The sequence below is a fragment of the Heloderma suspectum genome, chromosome 5, assembly GCF_057233095.1.
Source record: "Heloderma suspectum isolate Gila_16-S chromosome 5, 16-S_ref, whole genome shotgun sequence".
Classification (NCBI taxonomy): Eukaryota; Metazoa; Chordata; class Lepidosauria; order Squamata; family Helodermatidae; genus Heloderma; species Heloderma suspectum.
This window is the reverse complement of record NC_139462.1, coordinates 190,681,277-190,693,986: the sequence shown is the minus strand read 5'-3', so window position 1 is coordinate 190,693,986 and position 12,710 is coordinate 190,681,277. Positions and strand designations below refer to the sequence as shown.

The 12,710-nt window shown below is 43.7% G+C and overlaps 1 protein-coding gene across 1 annotated transcript in view; it reads right to left on the bottom strand.

Annotated features, from left to right (window-relative positions):
• The window catches only part of COL28A1 (collagen type XXVIII alpha 1 chain), a 130,852-nt gene that overhangs the window by 30,547 nt on the left and 87,595 nt on the right, over positions 1-12,710 (bottom strand). Inside the window, exons 24-25 of the mRNA XM_084858746.1 lie at positions 9,684-9,752; positions 9,092-9,160 (exon numbers count right to left, since the gene is read on the bottom strand). Of these exons, the coding sequence (XP_084714872.1) occupies positions 9,092-9,160; positions 9,684-9,752 (138 nt within the window). The remainder of the gene's footprint in view (positions 1-9,091; positions 9,161-9,683; positions 9,753-12,710) is intronic.

The following is a 12,710-nucleotide window of genomic DNA, read 5'->3' as shown; positions in this document are numbered from 1 at the left end:
AGGTTTTTAAAAATATTTTTCCCTGCAGCTGGTCCTGCCTTGTCCCTAGGGTCCATGTTGGTGGTTTCAGTCTTTGTTCTGTTATTCAGTTACAATGCTGGCTAGGTTATTCTTAGTGCTGTAGTATCTAGGCTATGGCTTTCATTAAACCCAGCTTTCGAATGGCATTTACATGCATTTTATATCCAGTTGTGATTACAACTGTGCTCCTTTGCCCTTAATGTCTACCCTATAGACAAGAGGGCCAGGCCTATACTGTTCATGCATCCCACAGGCCGTTTTGTGTGAATTGGGCCTCTGTTACATAAAATTCCTCTTCTCTGCAGTGCACATATGCGAGCCATTTCTCAAGTCAAGAGAACAGAGCTCCAATTGAGCTTTAGGGAACATTCTGAACCAGTGATACGTAGTTGAATTCCAACTTGACTTGTATGTAAATTTATTACTAAGGGGCTCTTTGGTTAAACAAAGCTGTTTTTAAGTATGTGGAGATTAAAACAGTGCTGTTTAAATTGGGGATGGGGGGTAGGTGGGAAAAAGTTCTATTGGACATAATATTTTTTTTTCCTTTCAAGATGTCAGTAGTACAGAAAATAAATAAATAAATAAATAAATAAATAAATGTTCATGTGTTTTTTTTAAGTAAATGGTTTTTAGCCTCTGTATATTGTATTTTTTATGTTTTTAATCTTTGTTAACCGCCCAGAGAGCTCCGGCTATTGGGCGGTATAGAAATGTTTAATAATAATAATAATAAGCAAATGAAATTTGTTACCAAATATCTGCAAAGTGAAAGTATCAATAATAATAATAACAATAATCATTTATATCCCACATTTCAAATATTCTCAAGATTCCATATATTATTTTAGTAAACTCTTTATTCTACCTTTTACAATTAAAATAAAAAGGTTTCTGATAAGCAAGCATTAAATTTCTTTCTCAAATATTCTATAAGAGCAAATCAAATGCCAAATGCAAGACATGCAAAGAGGGGAGTTTTTTGCCCTCAAATCTAAATCTGTACCTGATACAGCTCAGTGTTAGATTACATGCTTTGCATGCAATGATGTGGGGGTAGTTAGAAAAAAAATAATTAGAAAATTTTCCAGTTTAAATTAGATTCATTTGCATAGGGTTATTTGCATAGGAAAAAAATCTGTTTCAGAAAAATTTCTGATGCAAATTAGGCTAATAGGGTAATTTACACAGGAAAATATTCAGTTTGCATCGGAAATGTTCTAATGCGCTAGAGCAGAGGTGAGCATCTTGTGGCCTGCCAGATGTTTTGGCCTACAACTCCCATCATCTCTCTCCATTGGCTATGCTGGCTAGGGCTGATGGAAGCCGTAGACCAAAACATCTGGAGGGCCACAAGTTGCCCACACCTGCCCTAAAGAGATATAATTTACAGGGTTATTTTACTTGTATTTAGTAAACAACAAAGCTAACAAAAAAAGTGCCCCGTGTTAGTTAATTGTCCCAACACACCACAAGTATTTGACCTCATATATTTGAGGGGGAAAATGAAAGCACACTTAGGGTGCAATCCTATCGAGATAGGTGGATGCCTCCAAACTTGGAGGTGATCACCTATCCAAAACAGGGCAGGAGAAGCACGGAGGGGATTGTTCCCTCCACACTTCTCCTGCCCTACTTTTTCGGCTAGCAGGGAGGGAGGCTGCTGTATGACACATTGGGTGTGTCGTACAGGCAGCTACACTCTCCCTGCCCCAGAATGCCCCCAGCCACACCCCTTTCCAGCCTCTCTGCGCTCCTCTTGAGAGTGCGGAGGACGGGGCTGTTCTGCGCTGCCTCGGAGGCAGCGCGGAAGTGGGGAGAGGTTGGTTCCTGGAAAACGGCATATCCTATGGCCATCTAGCTGCTGTCTAGCAGCCATAGGATTGCTCCCTCCATGTAATTTAAATGTTATATTATGTAGACATTTTTATTGCAATTCCTGTAAAAATGTAAAGACAATGGCATGTACTTCCCCTACATTGTTTAAATTTAGGAGAAAAAAAACAAAGATGCTGAAAACTGTTGACACACTTATTAATTTTAGCAACCCAAAGAAATGTGCATTATATGCTAACAACTATCCATCTATTTCAACAGAATTCAACTCCCTTCCACTGAGATTATTGGGGCACTTTCAGTTTTGCTGTCACTGTTTATTAGTTCCATTTCACTCTGAGACATATGCCCTGTGCAGGTCTTCAAAAAAGGGTTGACAGCAATGCATGAGGAGAAGGAACACTCCAGCCCCATCCCTCTCCTCCCTTGCATTTGTTGCTCTGTACTTGTGGAGGGTGACTGTCTGAAGAGGAGAGCCTCCTGTATCCATGGAGGCTCTCCACTCATCATCCACCTGGTCTGTCCAGGTCTCAACCTCCTCACTGGATGCTGCAGTAATGGATCAAAATCCTCTTTCCCCACCAGAGGACATAAGGCCATACATGGAACAAATCCTCAAAATGGAAAAATCCCTTGGACTAGAGATTAAGGTCCCTACGGTCCCAGTCATGGATCCTGTCTTTAAAAGGGTACAACCAGACTTAGCTCTACTGGTTACTACTCCAGTGCTTCCAACAGTACTGCACATAATCAAGTAATCAGTTTTCCTACCCATGTCTAGAAAGATAGAAAATCTATATAGGGTTCAGGAAGAGGATTGTTCCTTCCTCTTCAAACACCCCACACCAAACTCCGTAACTGTGGAAGTATCCCAACTGAAGGCAAAACAAAAGCCTCAGCCTACCCCCATAGATTCAGAGGGAAGGAAGTTAGACTTGATGGGATTCAGAATTTACTCCACCACAGCCCTGGCAGCCCAGGTGAAGTACAAGGCATTCATGGCAGCCTACCAATAGTTCTTATGGGAAAAAGCAACAACCTTTTTGACTATCTCACAAAAGACATCAAAAACCTAGCAACGATATTCCAAGCAGAAGCCCACAGGCTCGTGGGCCAACAAATTTACACTGCACGCCGCATGGCTGACTGCAGTTCCAAATCCATGGCAGTCACTATCTCTCTGAGACATCATGCTTGGGACTCCAGCAGGCTAGATCAAGAGTGGAGGACCTTCCATTCAATGGTGAAGACCTTTTCAATGCATCCATGGATGACACCCTTGATCCCATCTACAAAACAAAGACATCCACCCAGAAGATGGGAATGGGATCCCAATCCTCAGCGGTCTCTGCTAACCAGCTGAAGTGGGAGACCCATTCCCGCTCCATCCGACTAGCTTGTTTCTCTTACCTGAACAGGTATGTTGACTCACCTGACCAAGAGATATCATAAAATATATATTTATTTCTCAAATAGTAGTAGAGAATAAGAAAACTTTGTAATGATGAAACAAGCAAAGCACACTACTGCATGCAATGCAATTAGGAAGATTAGAAGCATAATAGAAATAGTGGCTAGCATATTACTTAGTAAAATCAAAGTTCTATTCCTCTTAACCAACACAGCAGTCATCATTAAGATCTTATAGTTACCTATCTGGCAAGCATGGTTTGCAGAGCCTAGGTAATCATGTTTGGTAGGCTTCTTGTTCTCCCATGATCTCTCTAGGCAATCAGATCAAACTCTTGCCTTTTATAACCCTTATGTTGATGACTCATCCTAAATTTTCAACCTGCTCATACCACTACTCCCATTTCTTTCAATGTAGCAGGTTTGCCATTGACACCAGTAACAACTTAATGAAGGTATCCCTCCTAAGCTAGCAGAGTTCTGCTTCCAATACTTAACAAACCCACCTGTGGCAACTGTCCTTCCACCATTCCCAAGAATACATTCCAGTACTCTCAGTTATCTCACAACACACAGATAACTAAACATGTCTGTTACTAATTACTTACAGTTAGTACACACAGATTATTATGAATAGCACTCTTATGAAATACAATAAATTCTTATCAACAATACACATTACATTCATACTTTGTGACACAACCACATTGTCAGGAGGCCCTAGCCAGCCTCTTTCAGTCTACTCCAGTAGCCAACTCCAGAAGCCAACTCCAGACACAGACAAAGGATTCTTTTCAAGGCTTTATTCTTTTTACAACTTAATAACTCTATCACCAGCGACTAAACTATGAACAGCAGAGTAATCTATGCCCCGGGTTGGAAACAGTTGGTCCCCGTTTGAACGAGAATCACTTGCAGACCCTGAACTTATGGGCTAGGGAGAGTCCCTCCCCTTTACCCTTGGGTCCTCTGGACATGACCGTTGCTTGCACGCCAAATGGGCACTACGCCTCCTTTCCACGCCCTCCATAGCTCGTCGCTCTCTACGTCGAGCATCCAGCCAGTCCTCCTCCCACGCTCTTTCACTCCCAGGACTGCTATCTATGTCTGGAATGCCGGTAGGAGGAATCTCTGCCCACTGCAGGGCCTGGGAGGGAAGAGCGCGCTCCTCTCCCATGGACGGCTGTTCCTCCTCGGAATCAGAACTGCTCTGAGGTTCTATGGGCTCAGTGTCCACCCTGACACACATCTGTACTGGCAATGCCAATGGCCACCTAAGCGCCAACCTGATTCAGGCCCAAACCAAGCTTCTAAACGGGGCTCATACTCCTCCTTCCACTCTAGGAGAACCTTTCAGAGCAAATACCACCAACCTACCTGTGGTAAAAAGCCCAACCAATCTAAACATCATCTTTGACCCCTACAGAGGAGCCTAACTATCAGCTCCCCTTCACCCAAACAGGCCTCAACCTTCTTCTCCTGCCTGGGGGTCCATCACCACTGACAAGTGGGTACTCCCTATCATCGCCCGCGGCTATTCCATTGAATTCAAAGACACCCCTCCTACAGGGGTCTTCTTCTCCTCTTGCTCCATTCAGGTTCAAAGGGAAGAAATTGCTAGCCTTTTGAGCAACTGTGCGATAGAAAAACTCTCCCCTGCTCAAAGGACCACTGGTTTCTTCTCCAGGTACTTTACAGTCCCCCCAAAAGATGGGGGTCCTCGACCTAAACTTGACCTTCAGGACACCAGTCACTACATTTACACGAAGAAATTCAGGGTGACTACACTCTCCTTCCTCCTTCCCCTGTTGCATCGAGGAGATTGGTTCGCTGTAATATATCTTCACAACGCCTATTTCCATATCACTATACACCCTGCTTCTCACCTCTTTCTCAGATTCAACCTAGGCAACAAGCTCTTCCAGTTCAAGGTTCTCCCTTTCAGCCTAATCATGGTGTCGAGAGCCTTTACAAAGTGTATGGCAGGAATGGTGGCACACCTGATACTTCAAGCATGTCCCACCACTATATAGACAAGGCTCTTTGTAGCCCCCTCTCACAACTGCCTCAGTGCCAACATCAGCATAGCCCTGATGTTTCTTGAATCTCTTGGCCTGCAGGCCAACAAGGAAAAATCCCATCTCTTCCTGTCTCAAACTTCTTGACTCTACTCGAGCCCTCACCTATCTCCCTGCAGACAGAGTGGACACCCTATGACACCTTGTGCAGGAACTAAGAGCTGCCCACAAATGCTGAGCAACCAGCATTCCAGCACCTTCTCAGATTCATGGTCTCCACCACTGCAGTAAATCCACTAGCATGCCTCCATATAAGACCACTCCAGTCATGGTTCCTACAGGTCTTCAATCCAGAAATGGACTCTTACACTCAGCTCAGCTCATCCCATTTCAGTCCAACATTCTCTGGACTGGTGGACCATCCCAATGCACCTCCTGTGGGGACTCAACTTCCAAAGCCCCATCCATCCCTGACAGTCACCATGGATCAGGAGATTATGTTCATAGCAGGAGAGAACTTGAGTTCTTTGCAGTAGCCATAGCGCTAAGGGCACTTGAATCATGTATCAAGGGGTGGTCTGTCTGAATGGCAAATGACAACATCACAGTTGTCTTCTATATAATGAACAGGGCAGGATGAGATCTCTCCCACTTGTAGGACTTACTCTCAATTTCTGGGACTAGTGTGTCTGTCGCCACATTACGCCCATCGCTATCCACCTCGCAGGTACATCCAACATTCTAGTAGACTTGCTCAGTGGGTCAGCAACTACCCCACACAAATTGGAGCTCTCCCCAACAGACACATTCAAACTCTTCAACATGTGGGGCACCCTGACTATCGACCTCTTTATTTCAGCACTAAACAAAAAAAGCCTGTCCTTTGGCAGCAGAGTGGGTCACACCCCAGATTCTCTGGGAGATGCTTTCCTTCTTCACTAGGGAGGCACCCTAACTTATGCATTTCCTCCTTTCCCTCTCATCACATGGGTGGTGAACAAGATACAGGATGACTGGGCTTACTGCATCTTAAAGCGTAGTTTATGATGCTTCTCTTTCTATCCAACCACAACTTTCTCTTTCTCCCTTGTCTCCTGGATCTCCTCACAATGAGCAATGGGGAGATCAGGCACCCAACTTAGAGACCCTACATCTCATGGCATGGAAGGTGAACAACCTCACCAATTCTCTGTCAAGGTCTTGGAGGTAATGACTGTGTCCCACAAACCTTCCACCCAGCTACATCTACTGCCAAGTGGAAGGCCTTTCTGAAATGTCTTGCCCCAACGGTACAGAACCCAAATTCCTGTGCTCTCCCGAGCATATTGAATTTTCGTCTTTTTTTTCAAATGTAAGGGCCTAGCACTGTCATCCATCAAGGTCTACCTAGCACCCTTATCAGCAAATCAGGACAATATTGAGGGTTTCTCTATTTTCTTGCACCCCCACATTAAACGATCCCTTAAAGGACTTTCCGACCTCTACCCACCAGCCTCCCCACGCATCCTGGCCTGGAGACAGTCGATGGTACTGGCTCAACTGATGGCCAAGCCCTTTGAGCCTATGGCTACAGATGACCTTAGGCTCCTCATGGTGAAGGTAGCCTTCCTCCTCGCTATTCCTTCAGCACCGAGAGCGAGTGAGCTGTGTGCTCTCAGGCATTACTGATTTTTGACAGGGATAAAGTGGTGCTATGTTTGGACTGCCCCTTTCTTCCAAAGGTTGTTTCACAATTCCATTTAGCTCAAGATATCATGCTACCAATTCTCCTTCCTCAACCTACCGCCCCAGTGGAGCTCAAGCTTCATTCCCTAGATATCAGATGGGCACTTTTGTTCTACTTGCACAGAACGTCAGCATTTAGAAACCCTACTCGTTTATTCTTTTGCCACTCAGGACCCCAAAAGGGTTACCCTGTGTCACCACAATGTTTCACCAAGTGGGTGGTTTTGGCCATACTTCTGGCCTATCAACTTCTGGTCGCCTACCTGACCCCTGCAAGTACAGGAACACTGGATCCTCCTCCACCTTCCTCAGAGGCGTTTTGCTTCCACAGTTGTGCAACAGTGACCTGGGCTCAACCATCTACCTTCATCAAACATTCTTTTTTCAATTCCGGCATGACATATCTCTCCTCTGATAAGTCTACTGCTTGTCAGTCACCCATATGTGTGAGTCACAGAGACCACAAAGAAGGAGGACAGGTTGCTTACTCGTAACTGTGGTTCTTCGAGTGCTCATTTGTGAACTCACACAACCCACCCTCCTCCCCTCCATCAATGCCTTGTCTTCTTTAATTCCTCCACTGTGGTGGACTCGGAACTGAGAAGCAGGCGGGCATCATGCTCAGAGCGTGTGCAGAGGAAGTGGGTGGGGCTCCCACCTAAAACTCTGTTAAGCTCTAGAATATTCCAAATGACTGCTCTGTGCAGCCTCATAACCCATATGTGTGACCACTCAAAGAAGTACAATTACAGGTAAGCAACCTGTCCTTTTCTATGCTTACTTTAAATACGCATCTTCCAATCACTGATTCATTCTCCAGATTTTTCCTGTTATTGTCCTGCACTTTATACATTGACCCACAAAGTCAGTAAACTGTCTTATTACTGATGATGCAATGCCCCTGGTCAGACTGACCACAGGCCTGCTATTTTGAGTTGCAGGACATTGCAACTGCTGGTAGCTAAAATATAGTGGCATTTTTTGTATTTTGGTCTCTGCTCTTTTTACCTTTGGCCCCACTGGAATGCAGCCCCTGAGAGCTGAAAGAGGTTCAACGCCCCTAGGATCCTCATTCCTCAGTGCTAGGAGGTGGAGGTTGTCTATACAAATGCACATTGTGTTCATCTGAACAAATGGATAGAGAACTTTGCTGCATCAATTTTTTTTAACAGCTGTAATTCTCAAAATGGACTGACATTATCAGAATTCTTATGTGAAACCATGAGGATGATGCCAAACTGGTTTGCAGTTGCCAGAAAATGCTCCAGAGGACTAATAATGATTTATTAGTTTGCTTTGACACATTCCTAAGTTGTTTCGTTCATTTGGGAAGAGGAATATTTAGAAGCCCTGAAAGTAGCCTACCAAAGAAATAGAACTGAAATGTAGATTTTATTCTGTGGTTTAAGCTGTGACAGGTTTCAATTCCGTCATTTTAATCTTGCAGAAAAATGCTTCCACTAAATTTTTACATTGTCCTAAAAGGACAGGATTGATTGAAAATGGATATTATATATATCCATATTATAGATATGGATATTATATCCATATCTAGAGATGGACATATAGGGTATAATCCAACCAAAGGCCTATTTAGAGCAGATCTATTGAAATGAATGGGACTTAAGTTAATCATGACTGACTTAAGTCCCATTCATTTCAAAGGGTCTACTCTAAGTAGGACTTTAGTTGGATTCTATCCTTAGACACACACAGAGATTTACACATGTGTAAATTGTCAGATATCATGAAAATTAAGGATCTTCTGCCACTAATGTTTGCACGCAAGGAAGATTTTTGGCAGATGGAGTTTCTTCTGCCCCATAACATGTCAAAATTCTTTCTTATGTTAACTCTTAATGCAATGCATATAATAAACATAATAAATATACTTAAATATTCAGGTCCATATAGATTCTGTCAACTTTATGTTGTTCTAGATTAGGAAAAAGTTGAGATTTATGTTCATTTCAGAAGAAATATAGAATTTTTTTTTAAAAAGGAGTGCCTATACTTTACACAACTTGCTTAAAGGACAGAGTTATAATTCTGAAAGGTAAATATTACTACAACACAAGTACCTTTTGCCCTGGATCACCTGCTCCTTTAAGGCCTCTTGGTCCCTGAGGACCAGGTATTCCTGGAAGTCCCTAGAAGAGCATCAGAAAAACACAGGGAGATTAGGCTCACAGCATGTAAGGACATAAACATAATAGGATTTTAAAATAATGAGATTTTTGTCTCAGTTTAGAGCTTGGAGGTGTGTGTGGGGGGGGGGGGCTTTTTGAATATTTAACCTTCGATCAGGCTGATCCAGCTACTAATTGTAGGTTAACTGTGGATTCTTTAACCCACAATTAACCTACCATGTCTGGGTTCTGATGTCACATAGCAACCCCTGATTGACCCAGTTGGAGGGTGAATATTCCAGATGGCTGCAGAATGTGCCCAGAACACACCACAGTAAATTGTGGAATAATTAACCCATGATTTGCTGTTGTTACATGCAAACTAGGTCAGTATAGAAAATACTGAGCTGGATGGACCAATGACCTGACTCAGTATAAGGCAGCATACGTATTTTTCCTAAGAAGAAGAATCATACAATTTAAGATACTGAAGATAGTCTACTGTCCTTACTTATCAGAGGGATTATTGGAGAAATTAACTTACTGTTGGACCTGGAAAGCCATCTCCTTTTGCCCCGGGAGGTCCAGGTGGCCCCGTTAAACCTTGAGCACCCTGAATACAAATAATAAGCAGTCATATAAATCATGTAAATATGACACCATAAGCATGGGTAGATTTTGATTTAGATGTGTGAGAATGCAAATCAGCATCACACCAGGCACATATGATGCACGCAATGGAGGTGCTCCACTTTCCTATTGTATTCCTATTCAAAACTAAACAGGGAGATAGGTGGAAGCTATTGCTTATTGTCCAGAATGATTTCAGATGGATAGCTTCTAAAGGTAAAGGTGTCCCCAACCAGTCGTGTCTGACTCTAGGGTGCGGTGCTCATCCCCGTTTCTAAGCCGAAGAGCCAGCGCTGTCTGAAGACGCTTCCGTGGTCATGTAGCCAGCATGACTGAACACCGAGGTGCACGGAACGCTTTTACCTTTCCCGCCGAGGCGGTACCTATTTATCTACTTGCAATTTCTTGCTTTCGAACTGCTAGGTTGGCAGAAGCTGGGACTGAAGACGGGAGCTCACTCCGTCACGCAGCACTCGGGTCTCAAACTGCTGACCTGCCAACCTTCCAGTCTGCAGTTCAGCGTCTTAACCAGTAAGCCACCGCGGCCCCTTGGATAGCTCCTAGGACTACCATAACAGATTTTAAGCCAGCCTTCATCCAAAGATACCAGGGTGGTGTACAAAACAGGACCCCCAAATGGTCATATAATCCTAATACAATAAGGCAAAACAGAATCCAGTCATACGACAAGGCAGTAAAAATGGACAAACTAACCAGCTAAACTGCAAGTTTTAACTTGGCACCAAAAAGTTAGTAGAGCTGGTGTCATTCATGCTTCTGTGTGGAAGGAGTTCTACAAGCAGAGTGCCATAGCAAATAAAACCCTCTCCCTTGTTCACACATAATGTGTGGAAGGTACTTTGAGGAGAGCCTCCCAGGCAGGGTGAGATAAAGAGGGGTTCTTTCAGATTTAGGGCTTTAAAAGTCAAAACTAGCACCTTGACCTGGAAGCAAATAAATCACCAGCACAGTTCTCTCAGGATTGGTGTAAGGTGATCCCATTTACATGCACCTATTAACCATGTAGCAGCCAAATTCTGCTTTAGCTGAAGCTTATGGGACATCTTCAAAGGCAGAACAACGCATTACAGCAGACTTAGAATCATGGAATCATAGATCATAGAATAGTAGGGCTGGAAGGGACCTACAGGCCACCAAGTCCAACCCTTTGCTCAGTGTAGGAATCCAAGTCAGAGCATTCCTGACAGATGGCTGTCCAGCCTCATCTTGAACGCCTCCAGTGTGGGAGAGGCCACTATCTCCCTAGGGAATTGGTTCCATTGTCGTATTGCTGTAACAGTCAGGAAGTTTCTCCTGATGTTCATCCAGAATCTGGCTTCCTGTAACTTGCGCCCATTATTCCGTGTCCTGCACTCTGGGATGATCAAGAAGAGATCCTGGCCTTCTTCTCTGTGACAACCTTTCAAGTACTTGAAGAGTGCTATCATATCTCCCCTCAGTCTTCTCTTCTCAAGGCTAAACATGCCCAGTTCTTTCAGTCTCTCTTCATAGGGCTTTGTTTCCAGTCCTCTGATCATCTTTGTTGCCCTCCTCTGAACCCTCTCCAGTTTGTCTGCATCCTTCTTAAAGTGTGGTGCCCAGAACTGGACACAGTACTCCAGATGAGGCCTAACCAGTGCTGAGTAGAGGGGAACTAGCACTTCCCGGGATTTGGAAGCTATGCTTCTATTAATGCAGCCCAAAAGAGCATTGGCCTTTTTTGCAGCCACATTACATTGTTGGCTCCTATTCAGCTTGTGATCGACAACAATTCCAAGATCCTTCTCACTTGTAGTGTTGTTGAGCCACGTATCCCCCAGCTTGTAACTGTGCATTTGGTTTCTTTTTCCTAGGTGCAGAACTTGGCATTTATCCCTATTAAATTTCATTCTGTTGTTTTCTGCCCAGCACTCCAGTCTATCCAGATCACTTTGAATTTTGATTCTGTCTTCCAAAGTATTAGCTATCCCGCAATATTCATCTGCAAATTTGATCTGCATTCCCTGCACCTCCTCCTCCAAGTCATTAATAAAAATGTTGAAGAGCACTGGGCCCAAGACTGAGCCCTGCGGTACCCCACTCGTTAGCTCTCTCCAGTTTGAGAAGATCCGATCAATAAGCACTCTTTGAATCCGATTCTGTAGCCAACTGTGGATCCACCTGACAGTTGTTTCATCTAGCGCACTTTGAGCTAGTTTGCTCATCAGGATATCATGGGGCACTTTGTCGAAAGCTTTGCTTAAGTCGAGGTATATGATGTCTACAGCATTCCCACAGTTCACAAGGGAGGTTACTTGATCAAAAAATGAGATCAGATTCGTGTGGCAGGATTTGTTCTTGACAAATCCATGTTGGCTTCAAGTAATCACTACATTGTTGACTTCCCCAACCACCTTCCAGATGTTTTGGCCTAAAACTCCCATCATTCCTTACCATGGTCATGCTGGCTAGATCTGATGGGAGTTGGAGTCCAAAACCTCTGGAGGGCACCGGTGGCATTCCTGCCTATTTACCAGTGAGAATACCTTTTCAATAAGGCCTTTCCCACAGCAGGCAACACCTTCCACCAAACACAGTAACCCTGCCACCAGGACCTTTACTTCAGGTCCAACACCTTTATTTCATGAGATGTGAGGATACACTGGCTTTTATTCCGACCTATATGATTCTCTTTATTACTTTATCCTTTTGTAGCCACGAGTCGTAGGTATAGGATGTTATAAAACATAGAAATATTTATTATTTGCAGCATTAAGATATTAAACAGTAAATAAGTGGCATAAACACACACACACACACACACATATATCCTCTCACACACACACACACACTTAATCACCACTTTAATCCTATTCACAAAACCCTAGTCACTATCTAGCTCCTCACTCTCTATCTCGTCATAAGCCCTTCCCTAACTAAACCCTATCCAAACTCTTCCCTA